General features: G+C 34.1%; 1 protein-coding gene and 1 pseudogene across 1 annotated transcript; one reads left to right on the top strand and one right to left on the bottom strand.

Annotated features, from left to right (window-relative positions):
• Positions 1 to 2,076: 2,076 nt before the first annotated feature.
• On the top strand, positions 2,077 to 3,616 carry HB22 (homeobox protein 22). Its single transcript, XM_086425612.1, has one exon. The coding sequence runs from the start codon at positions 2,592 to 2,594 to the stop codon at positions 3,264 to 3,266; it is 675 nt and encodes a 224-aa protein (XP_086281738.1). The 5' UTR covers positions 2,077 to 2,591; the 3' UTR covers positions 3,267 to 3,616.
• A 10,469-nt stretch (positions 3,617 to 14,085) lies between these two features.
• Positions 14,086 to 16,160, bottom strand: LOC147409119 (serine/threonine-protein kinase-like protein At3g51990 pseudogene; annotated as a pseudogene).
• Between the last annotated feature and the right edge of the window lie 7,073 nt (positions 16,161 to 23,233).

Below are 23,233 nucleotides of genomic sequence, written 5' to 3' on the forward strand. Positions count from 1 at the left end.
GGTGTGAAGGAGCCCACTAAAAAATAATGCGCTGACATTTTAAAACAAGCTAGTAACAAGAGAAGTTACCAAGCTCTACACCTTAAAAGGATTACGTTATATAAGGAAGAAAGTTAGTGGTTCAAAACCCTATCATAAAAAATGTGAAGCACGATATAAAATCACGAAAGCAGACTGTAATTTCGATACAAGCAAAAATCACTCAAAAACATAGTATGGTAAGATTTTAGGTTAATAAGTGTAGGACGACCAAAGTGCGATCGACTTCAAGAAAATCAACTAGATCAATCAAACCCCAGCTCGGGCCTATAATTCATAGCTAACAAAGATAAATCTAGAAGAGATAAGAGTTTTTCCATACACTAAACCCTAAACCCATAAATTATCAAAACAATAGAGTATGAAAAACCTTAACGCATCCATCCTTAAAAAGCAAATAAAGGAATGCGTAGTCCAAGCTCCTAAATCCATTTGAAACATACGTTAAGCAACCCGCACCTGAACGACATCTGATCAAACTAATAACACATAAATGACCCTGAGTAAGTACCTAAGTCCGAGCATGACCTCTCTCATTAATAAATACAAGAAATATCTCATTAAACTCATGGAACATTATGTGTTAAAGATATTTTACTTCACATTATTGACCTACAACACTTATATATCAAAGAAAAATCTCACTGATAAGTGATCGATCCATCCCTCAAAGCACTCAAATGTACCTTAAACTGAACAAGTCATCTAAATACCTAAATCAACTGTGTGACGACACATGTCTCTGGATTTCGTCTATAAAAATAAACCTACCAAATAGAGAAAATAATTTGAAAGTTGAAAAATTCGTTGCAAGTTAACTGGAGGCTAAAAATTCTATAAGAAGAAAGATCACTTTGCAAAGTCACTATTCTTTTAAATAAAAAAAAGAGACTTATCTAACAGACATGACTATTGCAATTTTATCACAAAAACTCTTTTAGAGTTCTCACAACTTTAAGGAAACCTTACTTTATCAAGTTGGTTACTCAACAAATCTTACTTTATCACGTTTGTTACCTAACAAACCTTGGAGTGGGGATCCACGACATAAATTTTAAATTGAGAGCATTAATTTGTTACACAACAAAAAAAAAAATTCACTATTGATTTTTAATTTTAAATTTGGGAGTTCAATAGTCATTTATTTTCAACAACTTCGATCAAGTTCAAAAAATAATTTGTTTTAAAATTTTTGTAATCTGATTTTTTTTATGAAATTTAAAAGATTGTGGTATTAGATTTTTTTAATCTTACAAAGTAATTCACGCTAGTCTTATACATAAAGTAAGATTTGTGAGAATAATAAATTTGATAAAGTAAGGAAGTTTATGTAATAAAATTGTACAAGGTAGGTTTGTCCGGTAAATCTGAGTATTTAATTTGTTCAAGGTTGCAATGTAATGTAATGTTACCTATGATCTATGTAGGTGTTACAATAGGGCTCACTACACCCAAAATGTGTGCCAAGTGTCAAATGTTTGGAGTAGGGTGGATCAAAAATTTTGTTTTGGCTCCACAGTGATGAGTGATGAGTGATGGAGTGAAGTTTGATAGGGAAGAGGAAGTAGGGAGGGGTGTTTGGTTTTATCTTTAGAAGACAGAGGAAATATTAAATGAATGTTGACGCTTAAGGTGCGTCACAAATGTCGGAAAATAGCCCACGTAGGCAGCAGCCTTAAATGCCGACAATTTAATTTTTCCGAAGTAATTCCGTGTCCCAGTACTAGCCCCCCTTATCTCTTGTATCCAAATTTTGAAGCAGCTCACCCCTCTCTCTCTTTACTCTCTTTCACACCCAGCCTGTCAATCTCTCTCTCTCTCTCTCTCTAACCCAAATAATAAAGGGCTTTTGTTGTTAACGTGTGTGTGTGTGTGTGTGTGACCTTAGTGCACACGTTAATATGCAATAAATACACTTTGAAAATTAGAATCAGATAAATTAGTTTTTTTTAAAGGGTATTTTCGATATAAAACCCAATTTCGAAAGTGTATTTATTGCACCTTAACGTGTGCCCTCTGAACACCCCGTCAATTCAAGTTTCAACTTGACGCGACACACCACTTCTCTTTATTTCTGTTCTTCTTCATTTATTAAGAGTGGGTAATGACGAGGTAAATTTATTTCTCTCTTCTTTAATATCTACCTCAGGTAAATAAACAGTAAAAAGTATTTCAAAGTTCAAACAGAGTATGGATACCGGCTGTAACAGGTAAATTTTGCCAGAGTAACCGGCATGAGATGGGTTTTTGGCTAGAGAGACAGAGAGGGAGCTTTCAGTAGCAGAAGATATATGAAGGCCTTTAGAGAAACACATCACTTTTTTGCAGGCGGAGAATTGATGGCCACACTCTCCGCCTCTTATCTTCTTCTTCTTCTTCTTCTTCTCTTTTGAATTAAGTTTTTTTTTTTACTTTAAAAAAAAAAAAAATAGATCTTGAACACTAAACAGGTTGATCTGTTATTGTTGATCTTATTCGGTAATTAAGAAGCGACAAAGAGAATTCTTTAAGAGAAGAAGTTAAAAAGATTAAAAGGAAAAAAAAAAAAGAAGATGGAATTTGATGATCACGAAGAACAAGAAGAGGAGATCGGGTTACCTGTATCAGCGAGTTACGAATCGCTTGGGAACTCAGGGAGACCGAAAATGGTGAGTGGAGTAGGAGGAGGAGAAGGAACTGCGTTGATGAGAAAATCAACAAACAGGTACAGAGAGTGCTTAAAGAATCACGCGGTGGGCATCGGAGGACACGCAGTGGACGGATGTGGAGAGTTCATGCCAGCTGGAGAGGACGGAACCCTAGACGCACTAAAATGCGCCGCTTGTAACTGCCACCGAAACTTCCATCGTAAGGAGATCGAAGGAGAAGCTGCCTTCCACCATCAATTCCCCCAGTACTATCGTGCGCCATCGGGGTATTTACAATTGGCGCCGCACCCCCACCGTCCGTTAGCTCTGCCGTCAACTTCCGGTGGTGGACACAGTAGGGAGGATCAGGAGGACATGTCAAACCCTAGTGGTGGTGGTGGGACAAAGAAGAGGTTTCGAACTAAGTTCACACAGGAACAGAAGGACAAGATGCTAGCATTCGCCGAGAAGTTAGGGTGGAGGATCCAGAAACACGATGAGGCAAACGTGCAACAGTTTTGTACGGAGACGGGTGTGAAGCGGCACGTGTTGAAGGTTTGGATGCACAACAACAAGCACACACTTGGTAAGAAACCCTAAAAAAAAAAAAAAAAAAAGTGAAGTTTGTTTACTTAAAAACTGAAATCTCAATTACCTTTGGTCCTCCTACATATATCTTCCGAAGTTCAAACCATGATCGATTTCAAGTCAAAACGAAGGCGAATGGGAGAAATTCGAATTCTGATTCTAATGAGAGAGACTTAAGTTGGATCCCTTTTTCTATGTCTGTCTCAATATTTTAGTATTTAGGGTAATTTATTATGTTTCTTGTTTGTCATTTTTCTTTATTTTCTATCTTGGTTAGAGCTAGTTGTAGTGCTTTTGGTGTTTGGAATTTGGATATGTTGTTCATGAGTAATGCATTAGTGTTGATTATGGGCCATTGCTCATATCTAACTTCTCTCATCTCCTGTTTTATTTGTTATTAGATAGTAGTAGATAATAATCCTTAATTTCTAGGGGTTTAAGGTTTTTTTTTTTTTAAACATTAATTGTTCCAAGACATGACTGTGGAACTTGAAGTTGAACAAAGCTGTTTTTTATTTCTCAAATTCTTTGACTCTTTCAAGTTAATTAATTTTCCCAACCTAACCTTTTCCTTTCGTTTGGGCTCTAAATGAACCTGAAACTGAAACGCATGTGTATAGAAATGAATGTGCGTTCTCCTTTTTCCACGCTAATATCTCTCTCATTCTTCATTCAGTGCTTGTGCCAGGCTTCGACTGCTTTGGATTTTAAAAAAATTTATGAATATTTTGGGGTACTAAAAAGGAAAAATGTTGAAAAACCCCATATTGAGTTTGCATTTATTTTCTGAGCCAAGAGTGCAGAATGCACAAACAAGTAAAGGTTTTGTTGTTTATAATTTATTTCAACATTCACTTGAATTTATTATGAAGTATATTTTATGTAAAAATCTATATATATTGAATTTGATGGATTGATAACTTTTGTTGGGGAAGGAGAAGAATAATTAATGTGTGTAGTAGTATAATAGTATAGTGTTGATTTTTCCAAGTTGAGGAGAAAATATGGTTATTCGTTTATGAAACGGTTTTGGACGTGCTAATGTTATTCTCAGCAAACAAACAAAAAACAAACAAACAAACAAACTCTTAAAAGACTGAAACTGAAAAATGGATAAAAGATGATGTTGGAGAAAGTGGATACTGATATTCTATTTTGGAAATTGGAAGGAGAGAGAGTGTGTTTGTATGTCCGTCTGATTCCAATTATTTGTATTTTTTGTCCGTCACTGATGAACTCTATTGGGAGCTCGGCTGTGTTGTGTGCACCATCCGTTTGAATCTTGGAATCTTATTTTCATTTACTACCATGTTTATGGTTTACAGTCTACACCCACCCATTTTAATGTTTATGTTTGTTTTTCTGACAAATTAAATTAAATTGGGTGAGATTGTTTATATATTTTTAACTTGCAATCTCTAATTAAGAGATTTGAGCCCCTTTTTTTTTTCATGTTAGGGTAGATTATGTTATTAAAAATTCGACTTATGGGTTTTCAGCAAACTCCAAATTTTCGGGATAAAGCTTTGATGAAGATGATGATGATCATTATGAGGGTTCGTGATCCTCTAAACAAAAGAGTTCTCCTTTTCCCGTGCTCCTGGGAGGGCTTGCAACAACACCCATCCGATGCCCAAATCAAAATTTCCGACACAAGTAGTGTAGAGTATTTTTAGAGAGGATTTTTCATATCTTTTTGGCGTGTTGTACCTTTGTATTTGAAGGGAATTTTTCCCTTAGATTTTCTATGATTTTCTCCATGATTCTCTTCCGAGTGGTTACACCCGTTTAGAGATTTGCCTTGATTTCCGCAAAAGAAATTACACCCTATAGTCCATACTTTACGGGATAGGTACCGAACTCTACACCATTGAAGCTTGGTAAGTCAGCTTCTTTGGTAACTCGGACGATCGGTTAGGTTATCATGTAATTCGATTCTTTGATTAAAATTCATCGAGATTGCCACATGTCACTTGTTCGAGAAATACCCTCCACGAGGGTGATTCTAAATATTTTACTTGTGTGTTGATTTACCATAGTATTTAAAAACTGAATCAGATCGCTCGCAAGACTGGGCCCGAAGTAATTTTCTGAAAATTCAGTTTTAGATGTTGATTTTTTCCAGATTGGGGAGATAAAGAGTCCCAGTTTTCATTTTAAGCCTTTGCTATCTTCTTCCACAAGTGTATCAATTTAATGCCATTTTCTCTAAATAGGTTTTCAGATGGGAGTTTTTTTTAATTTCAATATATAAATATTTAATGATCATAAAAATATGAATCCATGATTGCATACACTTTTGTGTCAAGTTTCTTCTTACAATTGTTTGCCCAAGTGTAATGGCAATCTAGAATGAAAATGGAAACTTTTGAAAAATATTAACAGGAAGAAATACAAAACAAGTGGCAAAAAAGAGAAATTGAATCGTTAATCAGTCCAAGTGTTTCTGCTATAAGAAACTAAGGGTCTGTAATTATTGGGGAAATGAATTTCTCGAGAAAATGAATTCTGCCACTTGATTGCGCGAAGGAAAATAGTGAAAAGAGAATTAGTTTTGGAGTACGGTAATCGAGTCAATAACATTAGAAGGTGTGAATATCATTTTTTGGGGTAGGGTGTGAAATTAAATTCTCTCTCACAGTAGAAAATCGCTTTGGTGGAAAAATGTGCAATCATACACCTGAAAATTACAATTTTTTTTAAGGTGATTATTTTCCTACTGATGTTACATGCCTAATCCTACGGACTTTCAGAAGTTTAAAATTTTTTTGGTTTTAGTTTAGATCACTTGTCAACTATTCAAGTTATATTTGATCCAAAAACCAGCATTTTCTTCTGTTTTTAGTATGTATACCTGAGTTTTATTATTATTTAATAAAGACAAATTGATCCAATCAAATTGAACTCTAGTTGGTCGAAAAAATATTGGTTCAATTATTTATTAAGGTTTTCCTTATTTTAGACAAACGATAAAATGACAAGCTAATACATAAGCGGTTGAAGTGGCAAGTGCACATAACTGTAGATTTTTTTTCCTTGTGTATCCCAAAGAAAAAGATCTATGGTTCTATGCACTTGCCATGTCAACCGTGTACAGACTACGTATGTGATAGCGTGTCATTTTATCACAATTCTTTTTATTTTATTTTATTTTATTTTTTATAATGATACAATGAAAATTCTTTAGGGTAGTCTGGCTTAAAATATGATAATAAAGGTTGCATTTAGATAAATTGATTTTCTCTTCATCTTAACTTCCTACTTTGTTCATCTTTTATTTAAACTATTTTAAGAAATAACATTTTATATTCGGATTGGAGTTCAAGAGGCAAAATAGTATCAAAATGGACCTTTTCTGAAGCGGAGTGGAGAGAGAGAGTATAGTCTTCACTTATCAAAATAAGAAAGAGAGTGTATTCTTTATTGTTGATAGTAGATTTTTCTTCCTGTCTTCCGAGGACGTAGACAATTTGTTGAACAACGTAAATTTGTGTTCTTTGTTTTCGTTATTTGTTTTCTCTTGTTATGTTTCCCACAACAACATAAAAATAATAAAAGAAATTTGTTCAAATCAGATTCACATTTCATTTCTTAATTCAATTTTCTATTCATCATCATCGATATCTTATAACTAATATGCTGGGTTTGGTTCTTGTTACTACATTAAATATTTTTCTAGAGTCACAACTTATGTAATTAAAAGCGTGAGTGTTCAGTTTTGTATATATATGTTTAGTCTATGTTTTACTAAGAAAATGTTGGAATAGAATAAGGGGAGTATGTGCAGTAAAATTAGAATTCAAGAAGAATCATGACCAAGACAACTCGTTGGATTCATTTCGATATCGTGCACCAACAAGACGGGTTGACAAGTTGTCTCAAACTTGATGTGTGTCTCAAAAGTTAGTCTATTGCGTCATTATTGAACGAGACGTCTCGAATGAATCGGATAACTCGTCGCAGACGATTCAGTCTTGTTCATGAATGAGAGATGTGTAGTCAAAACGAGCTTTAAAACCATGAGAAGAATGGAAGTAGCTGCATTTATTTTTGTAAGGGCTTTGTGTCTGCCAATAACCTTGGAAGTGCTATCATTTAAGCAAAATTCCATTTCTGTTCTTGTTTGTGTTAAAAGGGATGCTTTTGTTTATTCATGAATGGGCTGTTATATTAAAATTTGGTTGTCCAATGGTCAGACTTTGACCATGGGTTTGTCTACAAATAACTCTTTAGAAATGCAACTTTAACCTTTGGTTTGTAGGTGAGTTTCCCAATACACAAGAGGATAAGTGTGTTTGTAGCTTTAACGTTGGGCTTGTAGGTGTGTTTATTTCGGATTTCAAGATCTGATTCTTGCCTAGAATCCTAGAATCCAATGCTACATTTAATTTGACTTATAAATCAATTATTACACAATCAATTCAGATTCATCAATCTGCGAAAATCAAGAATCATGTCGGTCTATATCTGTATCAATCATTCTTCATTTCTTCTTAATCATCCTCTTATTTCGTGTGTTGATTTGCCCCCAACTATCTCGGGTTTGGCCAAACTCCAACATGGTGTATTTATAGAAGATTTTTTCCCCCTCTTTTACATTAAGATAAGATTATTTGAAATTTGATTAAAAAAAAGTATTATTCTTTCAAACGTTAGTGAAATCAAAGATAATAAACTGTAACTGTGATAATTAAGGATTATTTTACACAAATAGTTGCACCAAGATAAGTGATTTGTTTAAAAAAAATTGATTCTCCCATAATCAAAGTTAGAGGTCAATTAAAATCATAAGTGAGGCACTTTTTTTTTTTTTTTCTTTCTTCAAATTTTGGATTCTAGAAATTGGTTTTCATGAACTGATTCCTGCAATCTAAAGTCAAAATGTAAAATTAGAATCTAACAATCACTACATGAAAATTAGAAAATTCGATAGAAAAAATTGACTGACCAAGGCTCACGAATTTTAGAAAATGAATTTTGACGGTCTAGGACCGTTGAATATATATCTTAGATTTGACAGCTTACAGCTGTCGAATTTCTCCTATCCCTCATTAATTTGACAATTTCGACCTGTCCAAAAAAAAAAAAAATTTAACAATGAAAATTTTGACTCTAATTCGACCCTTTTGTCCATTGAATTTTATGAAATTCGACAGTCCAGGACAGTCAAATTTGAGTTTTTTTTCACATTGTGGATGAACCAAATACTCCCTTATGTGAAAGAGATAGAAAGAGAGAGAGAGAGAGAGAAAGAGAGGTCTCATTGGACTTGTTAATAGTGAGTATTTAAGTTTGGATCCTGAGTCCAATCATGTAGGAGTATGGTTGCCAATGGATTGGTTCCAATTTTGTTTCTAAGGTAGTTAGAACCATAATCATTTTTTTTTTATTAAGTTCGGGTCCTTGTTGATTCCAATTCTAAAATAAGTAGAATTGGAATTGGAACCATCAAGAAAATCATGTACCTATCAGTCCCGATTCTCAATAATTGATTGAGGAAAAAAATATTTCGAATCATCATAAAATCTTTTCCTTTCAAAAAATTAGCATATCATATACAAAAATAGCAATTCAATTACAATACACCTTAAAGAAATTATGAGCTAATGGTGTTTCAAAAATTAAAATTAATCATCTTTACAATGATAAACACTTAGAAGAAATGCATATTTTAATTAACCTCTAATCTAAAAATTATGTGAAAATTTTAAGAACTCTATCTAATATTTATTAAGTAGACGATGCCCAAACTAGAGTTCGCTATGGATATCCTCTTTGGAGTTAAAGGGGGGTAAAAACACAAAAATAATAATGTTGACAGAGTATTATTAAAAATCTTTAAGGTTGTTAATGGGGTAAAGGAAGGAAAATAATAAAATTGTGGAGGCATTATTAAGAAAGGAGGTGAAGAGAAAAAGATAATAAAGTGGATTAAAGGGTAAAAATAGAAAATATAACAAAGTTAGAGGGATATTATTAAAAATGGGATAAAAGAAGGAAAATGATGTAAATTGGATAGTGATTTAGCGCACACACAAAAAAAAAACAATAAAGTGAGTAGTGTCGACCCTAATCTTTTATCTAACGGTAGTTAGATGAGACGTTTATTCCATGCAAAACTGTAGCAGAGTGAGACTCATAGTTAATTTTATTATATAAATTTTAAAATATATGAAAATCTTTAAGCATCTATAATACACAAAAATGATAAAATAAACTAGTTTCAAATACCCATTGGATAGAACCTAATGGTTTTGGTTCCTATAGTTTTAGTTCCACTTTAGACAAGACTCTAATCGGTTCTAATAAAAAAGAAATTAAAACTGGGATTTTTTATTTCAATTCTAGGTAAATAGGTACCCATTGACACTCCTAATCAGGAGTAAAGTTAGATCCCCCACCAAAAATATAAACAGTGCTACAGCCTTGTAAAGGTGTTTGCTCTTGCATTCTCTCCCATTATAAAATCAACTCACTCGGCATATTCTTTATCTCCCAAAATTTACTCAAAAAGGAAGCCAAAAAGTCTGTAGTTTTTTTCGCTTATATGAAGTAGAATCTGATTTGCACATCATCAAATATAGATGGTACATCCTTGATCCTTGGAACAATTCTTTTGACATCCCACTGAATGGTGCAAGCATCATTTAACATACAGGATGACAACTTTTATAGTCCGAGATAGCTTTTAAATGAGAAATCCTAAGTTTCAAAATTATATATATATATCCCTTCTTTCATGGTCCAATATTGAATTAGAATGATCAGGCACCCATCACTATCTCTCTGAGAAATGAGAATGGCTACCTCACCTCCTTTATTCCCTCCAACTGATATATTAGAATTTAATTGAATGTATGATGGAGTCCGGCCGAGAGGGCCGATAACAACGAAGGAAATCCACATCAATACCTCTACATTATTTCTTGTATTTGGTATAGACATAACCCCTGGTTTTGGTGAATATTTGAGATACACACTCTTATGATATTGAAATTGATGACGTGCCTTTTGACCATAGTCTTCTGTGAAAGACTAAAAAAACCTAATGGAAATGCCCTCATCTTCAACCTCCTGTGATCTTCACTCTTGGTTTTGGTGACAAGATCACTCCTTGTTCACAAATGATTTAATTAATTACTGAAATTTCTCTACTATTTTGCTCTCAACATTCATCAATGATAAGAACATAAATAATTTTTTTTAAAGCTGAAGTGTCTATCAAATTAATTAAGGGTTGAAGATGGTCGATTTTTGCGGAAAAAAAATAATGGTCAAAGGTTGCCTAAAAGATTGAATAGCTTTAAGATGTCTTAACTGGGATATAAAAAGAGTGGTGATGATCGAACGCACTAACACATACGTGATCTGTACGCAACTGACGTGGCAAAGGCACATAACCATAGATATTTTGCTTTAGGATACACAAGAAAAAGATCTACAGTTTTGTGCCCTTGCCACGTTAGCCACATATAGACGGCTTATGTGTCAACGTGTCATTTTATCATTAGTCATATAAAAACCTTTTTTTTTAGAGAGAGATTCTATTGCCACACCAACTCTCTCTAATATGCTAGTATGCCACCCCAATTCATATGTAAATCATTAAAGATTTAGCACACTTGGGGTGGCATTAGAAAAGTTGGTGTGGCAATAAAAGCTCTCCTTTTTGTTTTTTTTTGGCAAGAAATTGATTAAGAAGTGTATTTGATCACGATGCATTAAGATTTATTTATTTTTTAGCAGTGTTGTTCAAATAGGAAAATGCTGGAATGGCACAAAGGTGACAAAAATGATGTGATGGCGTGCACATAACGTAGATGCTTTACGGTTATATGCGCACCATCACATCATTTTTGTCACCTTTGTGTCTCTGTTAATGTCACCTAGCACCACTCGTTCAAATACATTAGACGAGGCTTAAGGCTCGTTGGTTGGGCCTGTCATTTGTCAAGAATTGAGATCTATAACCTAAGAATAATGCTGAAGTGATCTCGGGCTGGAATTTCGTATCGCACTTCTTGACGTGAAAGCAGATACTAGATAGGAACCATAGATTATCTCGATGAAAAGCATCTATGGTTCCTATCCTCTTTTACATCAAGAAGTACGACATGAGGTTCCAACTTGAGGTCACTCATAAACAAAATGAGTAGTGTTGGCGTGACCTCATATCGCACATCCTGTCGTGAAAGTGTGTAGGAATCATAGATACTTTTTTACTCATATCTCGATGAAAAGCATTATTGTTCTTACACACTTGCATGTCAGATGTGCAATATGAGGTACAATCTTGACGTCACTTCAGCATTATTCAACTAATATTTTGTAAGAAGAGAATGATTTGTATTGGGAAGATCATCATTCCCAGAATCAATCCTTATCCCATGTGGGTCCTCCCCATGGATCCACACATGTAATTAAAGTATCAAATTCAGTGTCATAATAACCATACCCACATATTAACAACATTGAATTAGAACTAAGAAGCTCGAGTATGATCATTACCACTCTCGCTTCGCACTGCCCCCATCAGGGGACATCACAATGGGCTTATGGAAAGTAAAACAGAAAAGTGGGGAAACCCATTTCCCCTTCTCCTGGACCCTTGTCTCCCTTTTTGCTTCAAAATTTTGGAGGAACCCTCTTTGTAACATGCTACGTTGCTTTTATTTTTTATTTCATGCCCCTAATTTTTTTTTTTTGTTAATATTTGCGATACCTCCTTGGAGACACCACATGTCATTCAAGGGAGAGGTACTACCAAAATTTTGAAGCGAAATGGGAGCTTCAAAGTCTTCCCCCACTATTCATGGTGTTTCCCCTAGTGGTTAAGGAGTTGGTTGACCAGGGGAAGGGCTTGTTAAACGTTAAGGGTCTTTTTGTAACGGATTTTTGGGCTTTGAGCTGAAAAACCAGAAAAGCATATTTGTTGGTAACGGCTTCTACTTCAATAGCTTATGCGGAAGCCCAAAACTACATTTTTGAGGAGCCTTGCTGGGGCTACTTTCGCACAAGAACCACTATGAGAAGCCGACACCAAAAAAAGTGTCATTCTCATTAACTCATCGATTAAACAATAGAATCAATTCGACCTCTCTCTACTACTTTTGCTTTTTCGCTAGTTTTTGTTACAAACAAGATTCTCTTGGATGCAGCTTCCCAGACACTGAGCTTTTGCTTCTCTTAAGACACAGAATTCTAAAGCAGAAGCTGGTATCTGTAGCAAACAGACACTAAATAAACAAGTACAAAAGCCAAATTTGGCTAGTCTTCAAACATAATCTAACCAACCACAGCCTTGCCCAGGGGCAAGAACTACAAGCCAAATTGTTCTGTTTGTATTCCTCACTATAACACCAAAGCGAATATAGATGGAAGCAGCTTTGGTTTCTACTATGATGGTTTAGTGAGTTGGCTCCCTCCTTTGTGATGAGAAGGAGCTGTGCAGTGCTGCAAATTTATCTAGTAATGGGTTCAGCTAAACGATAATCATTTTGTCCCCTTAAGACCTGTTTATAAAAATGTGACATTGAGATACTACAATATCTCCACTGGAAGGACAAACCGATAAACATTTCCATAACTAAAAGAATCCCTAAACGTACAGAGGAGATCAGAACAACTCTGTATGTCATTAGCAGATGTAGATGATCATACAATCACCAAGCTGCAGTACCAATAACTCGGCATAATACCCATAATTAGCTCAAAACATAATATATACAGCTTACCAAAAGAGTGATTTAGGGAATAGAAAGGCATCTGGCAAATATAATGCAAGCATCGACTATCAATTGATGATATCCAAATGAACCTAAATAATATTTTGTGTAAGCCACGATAAGTTTACCTTTCCTTTCATGAACCACTACCACCCTAGAGAAATGATCTTTGCTAAATCACCCGCAACACTGAAACTTGAACACCATCAGCAAGATAGGTGTTTGCCAGGACCATGATCACCAGAAGCATTCCTCCTTTGATATTGATCGTAGTTTGCGGAGATTGTAACATTGTGTACAATTTTGTGTAGTATTCTAATTGCAGGGGATTGTATCTTGGTCCAATCTACCATTTAAATGGTTAAATGAAAGGAACAAAAAACAAATATATCTATCACAACCACATACTAGAATGGCAACCTATGTTATTATTAGAACTCTCAAATACTACATAAGCAGGTAATAAGAAAAAAAATCCCATAAATTCAGTCAAACAAACAAAAAAGCAAGAGTCATGACCAATTTGAAGTCCAATTGTCTTATAGATGAATAAGAGCAAGAACACAAAAGGAGAAAGCGTCATTAAGCATGTTGGGTACAGATTCCTGCCAGACAATTCAAGAGTCCAAATGTTATCGAGGAAGTATGTTGTATCAATTCCCACCACAGTACACACCTCAACCTATTTCTTGCTTATGTATTGGCATTCATCCCCATCCACCCAGCTCCTCCATTCTAGAATGTAAAGCTCACAAAATCTCAAAATTTAAGTTCAATGCCTTATGATAAATTTACCATTGTCCATAGTGACCACCAAAGAACAATGGCAGAGTTTAGAGCCAAGAGATTCTTCTTTATTGACAGAGTAGCTAATAAGACATGCAGACACACACGCAGTATTACTGATGCCTATATATTTATTTTCAGGACCAATCTTGATGGTTCTCTGAACGAAGAGGGTTCAGTAAACTACCAAATGCTCATAGAGAGTTCATCCTTTATAAAAGAGTAACGATATAGGTCATATTGTCCACATATCATCCAGTAGACAACCGAATCTAGTTCATGGCATATATTATTATGTCATATTAAGACATGTAAAACTATAATGGAACACATAATATACCTTAATTTTTCCATTTAATGGATCTAAAAGAACATGGAATACTCCTTAAATTTCACCAATTACAATAAAATTTTCCCTGATCGAAAAGTTTTAAATCTAAGTCTAGTAAAATAGTGAACTCTGTGGAAATACAGTACATATGGAGTATAATGTTACAAGTAGTTGATGCAACGAAACTGAATTACAGGATCAATTTTCAAGTTTTCAACTAAAAAACAGAGATGTGGCACCCATTCTACAATTGACTCGCTGAATCTGTCACAAAAAATACCTAAATAGATTGCTTCCTCTCAATTTTCTTCATTTTAGGCCCTTTATACTCACTTAACACCAGCCTCGCCATATTTAACCCTCGAACTTGAGGATTTTTCACCAACTGAAACACAAACCCTCTTCCTCTATCATGCTCCAAAGACCTAGATTTGACAAGTCTCACAGTAGGCATTCTTACAGCCAAACCCGATTTCCTCCTAACCACATTAGTATCAGACACAACTTTAATTTCACTAATTGACCCAATCGAATTCGATCGACCAATGCCACCCCTGACCTTACCACTCAATTCTCTCCCCAAAACCACATTGGGCTCAACACAGGATACTTTTCTGTTCCTCAAGGTCGCGGCTTTACTACCAAGTTTCGACGTCTTGACAACCTCTTCACCCTCATCAAACACCTCATATCTCATTGCCAATGACTTCTGTCTCCTAAGATTATTCCAAATTTGGGATGATGACACTCTCTTATTAACAACTCTAAGGTACTCCACCACCTCTGCCATCGATGGTCTCTTCCCAGATTTCGATCTCACACATTGAGCAGCCAACATTGTCAAATGCTGTAAAACCAAGAGATCCTCAGGAGGACCAATCCTACGATCATAAATTGCGAGGAAATCTCCTTCCTTGATTAGTGGTAGAGCCCAATCAACAACAGAAGGTGGGCTGTAATTCACATCGATAGCGTTCCTCCCACTAATAATCTCCAATAAAAGAATCCCAAAACTAAAGACGTCGCTCTTCGAACTGAGATTCTCTGGCGCAATATAGTCAGGATCGAGATACCCTAACGTGCCCGCCGGAGGCGTACACCTTATCCTTACATCCTCTACGTATCCCCTCAATGCCAATCCAAAATCTCCTAATCTAGCATTCCAATTGGCATCAATGAGGACATTAGATGACTTTATATCTCTGTGGATCACTGGAGGATTCGACGAATGTAGAATCTGGACCGCTTTCGCAATCTGTAACGCGAACCGAAGACGCTTAACCCAACCGGGCGGTCTAGGGTTCGAGTGGAGAAGATCGTAGAGAGATCCATTGGACATGAACTCAACGACAATCAGTTTGTTATCTTGAGAATCGAAACTAAACCCTAAGAGATTTACAAATCGAGGACTTCTGATTCTTGAAAGGATCTCGATTTCGTTCTCTCCTGGAGTGACTGTGTTACTGTTCTTGCTGTCTTCTTGAAGTTGAAGTGAAGTATTCTTCTTCTTCGTCATTGATGATGTTGTTGATATGGACTTTTTAACGGCTACGATGAGTTTTCCATCATCAAGAACAGCTTTGTAAACACTACCATGACTACCTCTACCAAGAAACCTCTGAGAAGAGAATCCATCAGTGGAAGATTCAAGATCAGTGTAGGAGAAGCGTCTGATCTTGTGTGATTTACTCTTGTTGGTTTTGATGCTTTTCGATGAAGATTTAAGCTTTCTATCCCAATTATAGGGATCGCAAGTGATGATTGCGGACTCTGAGTTGCAAGAGAAGTAACCCATATTGGTTTCTTGTTAGAAGGATAGAGAATACTTGGTGGTGGTGGAGGAGGAGGGAAGAGGAGAGTCTACCCATAAGTGAAGAAAGAGAGAGAATAAATGGAGTTTGGGTTTAGTGGCTGATCCGATTTACAGCTTTTAGGCAAAGCGAAGAAAAATGTGAAACAACCTTTGAAAATATTCAACTTTTAATTAATTGTTTTTAATCGAAATTCAAAGGCGCCCCGGGTGTGTGGATGACTTTGGTGGTGGTGGTGGTGGAGGAGGAATTTCTTAGGGTTGGAATTTTAAATAAGTGGGACCCATTTCAAAGGTCCCACCCCCACAGAGAAAGTTTACTTATTATAATATAATATAATATTTAAGGGAATTTAGTGTCCAACGAACTAACTAATTAATAAATAGCGAAACGTGGAAACAAAATTTAAGTTGCGTAAGTAAGCAACCGGTTACCCTTCAAAGATGATTACTAATTCTATGGGTAGCGAATTAATATAACTCCACGTGTCACGATCTTGTCCATTTGCTGGAAATAGAAAAATTTAAAAATCTAGAACACTTAATTAAGAGAGATTTACGGAGGGGACAACTTACAAAATGCTACCAAGACTAATTTAGTAAGATTTGAAATGAATTATTTGAATCTAAGTGGATTATCAAATTACCAATATATCGACATGATTTTGAAGATTTCATTAAAAAACTTATATTCAAAAGAAAAATTAATAAAAAAAATATTTTAATCTTGATAATTGGTGTTGAAAATGCATGATTATCTAACACTCATAAAGTTTGATTTGGTGTATAACAAATTTCATAAAATAAGTTTCTCTTAAAATTATTACAACTCAAGCGTGGTTTTTAAATAAAAATGTAACAATTAGACTTGCCGGGTAAATCTCTTTTTAATTAAAAGATATTTATGTTTGAATAAAGGACTAAATAGATACTGCCGGAAAGTTAACATTCTTACACATTTGTTCATGAAAAGTAGCGAAGGAAGGTATGATGATATCATGAAAGCGCCACTCCCTTTAAAAGCATGTCATTTCAATTGTTATTAGAGGGAAAGTACAATAGGCATAGGACCATTCTATTGGGGGCATGTTTTTTTTTTCTTTTTCTTTTTCAGATTTTATTGTTGAAAAATGTTTTCTTACACAAATTGATTTTATGAAAAGCAAGTTGGAAAAAATGAAGTTATTAAAAAAATAATAAATAAATATAAAAGTTTGATTTTACCTAGGAAAATGCGTGAAACAAATGGCTTAAAGTTTTGTAGTGGGGTAATGGTTAGTTTACCTATTTTTTTGAGTTTTTTTTTTTTTTCGTATCGTGATAAATTCATGTGACAAAACATACATGGTTTGGATGTGGCCGATGTGGAAAAGGCATAGAACCATAGATCTTTTCTTTGGGATACGTCAGACCTCATATGTTTTACCGAATCAATTTATCATTGACTCGTGTTACATTGCTTGCATTAGACACTAGGTCTAATACTGAGTTGACCTGACAATGCATAGATAATCATAGATTTATTTCTTTAATATATAAATTAGAAGATCAATGGTTTTTTATGCATTGCTAGATCAACTTAGTGTTGAACCTAGTGTCCAATGCAGGCAGTAATGCATTTTCCTTTATCATTAGTTTTCGTTTTTTTTTTTGAAGCATCGCAACAATTTGACATGTGGCACAAAAGTTAAAAAATAATGAATTGTGATAATCTGATTACCCCACATGGCAAACTCAATAGATTACCTTGACATTGGGAATTGTAAATATGTGCTCATCGAGATACACGATTGTACTTCCCCCTAAAAAAGTGCATCTTGAAGGGACTATGTATCCCAAGGAGTACAGATCTACAATTCCCCAACTTGTCACGTCAAGGTAGTTGGTTTAATATGCCATGTGGGGTAGTCAGATTATCACAACTCAAAAATAATAGAGAGAAATTTCTCCCTCCTACTCACATGTTCTCTGTCCATAAATTTTAATTTCAAGATTTCAAAACCTAAAAAAGTCATTGAGCCCACATGAATTACCACATCGACAATCTAACATCATACCCTTCTAAGTTTCATAAAAAGATTCAGATTCACAAAATAAAAATAAAAAATTCAAATTTATATTTTTTTTTCCTTCGATAATGATGTAAGGTATTGAAAATGGACGGATACCGAGTAATCGAATTTAAAATAAAAATTCAACTATAAAAATAACTTTTTTTTTAATTTATAGAATTTCATCATGTATAACTCCATGGGGATCATGTTTTTGAATGCCACAAGGTCATGCAATCAAAAAAATTCTTTTCTTCATTGTGGGTAAGAGAAACTCTATTATATTTTGTCTTCTTAACCTCATATCAAACGATTGTGGTGCTATGAGCTCAAAATCACTCTATATTGTCTAGTCAAGTTTTGTTTTGATTGATTTTTGTTAAATGAGGAGTCCTAATTTTTTTATAAAAAAAAAAAAAAAAAGGCTCTATTGGGATTCATTAGAAGCATGTGAAATTCATCAATTCCACTTGATGTTCTTATCTCCATTTAAAGATCATGTGTAGTCATGCTTTTGATGCTTCTCCGTAAAATAGATGGACTTATTTGCCATTCTTTTTCGGCACTCATTTTGTATTTGCAAAACACAAAGAAAGACTTGGTAAGAAGGAAGCAAACCTAGTTTGTTTCCAATCAATCATTCCTCTTGCATCTTGCAATCATGCCCCAACTTGACTATCGCTCTGGAATGTAGTAATTGTAGTTCATGGGCTTGCCCATGTCGACCTCGATAATAATTCATCGAATCTTTTTATCGAAAGTTTTACTAACTTTTACCTCAAACAATACTTAAAGACAACCATAATTTTAATAATATATATTTTATATTAAATTGAATATAAATTTAATTTTCCTAATACAAATACTCCTTTGGTTATTTTTTTTTTTTCTCTCAACATAATCATTCTCCATTTACAATTGAATTTTAGTATTCCACATCTCAAGATTGTTGGAAATTAACCGCTTCGTGATAGGGTTTGACTTGGACAAAAATGATTAAAGTTTAAAAATACCAAACCCATTAGAGGAGAGGTTTTAAGTGCGAAAAGGACATTAGTGAACATGTCGGGTCGACCGTATCCGACACATTATTTTCACACGTGGTACATCAATGAAATTATTTGGATTTGAAATTTTTTATTGATAAAGGAAATTGGCAGCTTCCCCCATCCAATATTTTCCCTTTTATGTGAGTGATCTGTGAGAAAAGGACTTGAGAATTATCTCAATAACGTAGTGGTGGACGACAAAGTGCGCGTTGGGCGTTGTGTTTGGTTATAAATATTGTCAGTTGGTGTCTCTATACTAAAATAATAGTTAAGATATCACAGTTCATGGACCACCAGGTTCGGATGTTGTACTCCAACGATGAAAGATTTATTTGAGAGTTGTAGGCCTTCTAGTAGTCGGTAATTCTTTGAATAATTATTGAATTTCATGAACGATACAAGAATCGCTTAAAATGACTAAACAGTTTATTTCCTTGAAAAATATAACGTTTTGATATATTGCAAATTATTGATAATTAATTTGTTTTTTGATCGAATTAAAAATCAAACAAAACATGAGTCCTATTTTTTTTTTTTATTTAAAAAAAAAAAAAAAAAAACTATTTAATGTATGTCCAACTCATAATTGATTTAATTATGATGTCGAATTGCTTACTATGGAACTCATGTTGAATCCAAACTAAAGGTAGTGAGGCATATTGTTGTCGTCGTATTGACAGTTAGCTCCATAACACAATGATGGAAAGTCTGTGAGATAAAAATTTTGAATTCAACCTTCTCTTAACCCTTTGTAGAAAATAATTGACTTTTCTACGAAAAATTTCATTGTTTTCAACTTTTCCAAAATATGATATTACCTTGAGTTTGATACCTAGCATGCGCATTAATTCCTTAAAGGCTACTTGTGGTGCACCCTCACTTACTTGGTGCATGTGATGTGCAGGAGTTGCAGGTGCCCCAAAATTAGTCATTGGACAAGACCATGGTCTATGGATTGGGCAAAGTTTAGATAAGGACCTGGTCCACTGTGTACAAGGATACTTAGTTGTCAAACAAGAAAAATATATTAAGATTAAAGATGGAAAATAAAGGGTTTCCATGACTTGTTTTAAGAAATAGAAAATATTCAAGATTTTTTTTTTTTAATTTTCTTTTTGTAATATTGATATGTTGGTTCAAGATGAGGGTGTTGAGATGAGAAAATATTTATAGGGATTCCCCATAAATCAGTCTAAGTTTTTCTTTTCTTTTATTGTACAAATCTCATAAAAATCAATTTTAATGTGATTTACCTATTAGAAAAATAAGATATTATTCGATATCTAATAAATTAATCGATTCACATTGGATGTTGAGTCATAATATTCATCAGAATTTGGATACTATTTAAAAATAATAATAATAATAATTCATATATTCTATGCTCGATTGGATGAAAAAACATCTCTTAACTAGCAGATCCAACAAAACCTTTGATGGATCCATAAATAAGCATACAAATTTGATTGATTTCCCCTGTAGACGTAATTGTGACATTTTTATTACAAAAACTCCCTTGGAGTTCTGACAACTCAAAGAGAACCTTACTTTACTTTATCAAGTTTGTTGCCCACCAAAACTTCAAATTGAGACGGTTAATTTGTTACTCAACATAACTTTGAGTGGATCCTAATCATATCAATTTGTAGAATCCAAGAGCATGATTATAAAGAAAAAAAAAATTAAGAGCTTTGCATTAAAAAAAAAAAATTCAGAAAAAGAATATGACTCAAAAATTTTTACTGGATCAACGTGGCAAGTAAACAGAAATCATAGATTCAGAATTTTGCGATTCTATGATTAATGTGCCAATTTATTGTATCAAAATACAATTTGCTTTGAGGAATGCTCTACGGGAGTGCATTATGATGACGTATCCGTGTAATTTTCTATGCGATCAGCTCGCATTAAACATGTTCTAGTTAACGTGGATGGCACTCCAAGGCGTGGAGCATTTTTGACTTGTTTTTTCTTCATTGTCTTATGATTTTCTGGGTTTGCTGCGGACCCCACAATCACTTTGGACATTTTGGGGCCTCGACACCCCGTGTCCCCGTGAGAACGTGAATGAGGTTGATTTTAATGGTAATAGTTGATCCCATGTGGAAGCTATTAATTTAGAGAGTTGCTATTGACACCCTGATTTTACTTATTACACTTTAATTCAAAATAGAAAAACACTTTTCTGATTAACTTAATAAGATTTTAAGTCTTATTAAGAGTCATTTTGCTAAATTGAATTAACACATTGGCAATTCACCACCACAATCCTCTAGATTTCAAGGAAAAACTCTTATCCAAAAAATAATATTTTTTTTGAGATTTCATGTAAGGTTTTGAAAATGGATGACTATGGAATATCCACGTAACTCTTAAATTTAAAGTTAAAATTCAACTATGAAAAAAAATACTTTATTTTTTGGAAAATTCATAGAAAATTTTCCTTTACAACCATGAAGCTTTGGATCCTGTTTTTGAATGCCATAAAGTGAGCCCAAAGACCCTCGGTAAGGGTGGAATCCATACAGACTTAGTAAGGCTAATCAAATTGTTAAAAATAAATAAATAAATAAATAAATAAAAATTGAGGTGCAAATAGAAATTTTCTCATTTTTTCTTTGTCAGATTTCCATATTTTAAGTTTAAGATTTTATTTGACCCTAATCATTTTGTAAATAACAATTGAAATTATTTAAACCAGTCTTATAATAATTCATAATGTTCGGATTATGATTAGAGCTGAACCTTGATAATGTTAGAAGAGTGTGTTTTAATTTTAATCGGAATGTGATAAGTAATTTAAGAAATTAGAGTGTAATAAGTAAAAATTGATGTCTAATTCTTAATTTTGTTAAACAAAAGACCCAAATCATCCTAGGTGTTCAATTTTAACACAAGTACTATGAACTCTGTTAAGATGGTCTTTTTAAGTAGTAAAACAGGAGGTATATAGTCCTAAAGTCTACCGTCTACCCTGTCGAACTGTAAGCCCTCGGGCACGCTTAAGTCAATGTTATGGCGCATGCCTCGAGGACATGAATGTGGTTGCGTGATTTTAATAATTTTCAATTTTCATTATAATCCAGGGACCACGTATATAAAATATTAATATTACAAGTCCTTCATAGAAAATACTTGAATCCAAGGGCTAGAAATTGCCAATAACCCTTGTTTATATATCATCCCTATAATTCATTCCAGTCACTAGATCTCGGACACGTGGAAGTGAAATTTATTTCTCAAAACATTTTCCTTTCCTTTACTAGTGGCAATCTCATTTCAAACCAACTGCTCGGTTGTCCTCCAATCTTGGTAGGTCCCCGACATTACAAATGTTCAACGTATTTTGCTTTAATAGAACTAGTTTGTGGAGAAAAGGGAATTAGGATTTGAAAGAAAAGTAAAACAAAGATGGTAATGTTGATCGATACTTTTCAAATTTATAGAAAAAAAAAGAGATTTTAGGAAGAAAAAGAGACTCTCTCTTTATTATTTCGGACTTGAAGAATAAGAAAAAAAAAGTATCTCATTTTAGGCTTGAATCATGCTATACTACTACTTCTTGCATTGGACTCTGGTTCAACATTGAGATGACAGGAAGTATATAGATAATCATAAATTTATTTTCTCGAGATACAAGATAAAAAATCACTGATTTATAAATTAGGGGGTCCAACTCAAAATCAATTGGCAATGAGTTGGATCCCCAAATTTATCATGGTATCAAAGTAGGTCTTTCTCTCTCCTTCACATCATTCAGTTCATATCTTTACATGCGTTGGCTTAATTTGACCCACATGTGCACAGGTGTGTTGAATTTAGTTCCACAATGGACACAAATAGTCTTGTTTCTCTCCTTATAAACTCTTGAGCCTTACCCCTTATTGCCAATTGATTTTGAGTTGGACCTTTAAATTTATCATTCTATGCACTACCAATCAACCCAGTGTTGGACCAGTCTCCAACAAAAGTTGTAAAGCATTTTCAAGTTTGTAGTAGAATAATAAAAGTGGTGTGGAGGAATTGTTATCCCATCCCATGAGGTTTATTTAAGTGAATGTTTGGAGTGGTATAATGTATAAGGATTTTGTTAACGTGTGCTCATGGGGCACACCTTAAAGTGCAATAAATACACTTTGAAATGGATTTTGTATCGAAAATACCCTTAAAAAGGAAAAAACTCTCAAGTGAGCAACCTGCTTCAAAATTTTGAAGGAACCCACTCCA

This window comes from Akebia trifoliata, chromosome 2, assembly GCF_017979445.1.
Source record: "Akebia trifoliata isolate Shusen 1 chromosome 2, ASM1797944v1, whole genome shotgun sequence".
NCBI classification, from domain to species: Eukaryota; Viridiplantae; Streptophyta; class Magnoliopsida; order Ranunculales; family Lardizabalaceae; genus Akebia; species Akebia trifoliata.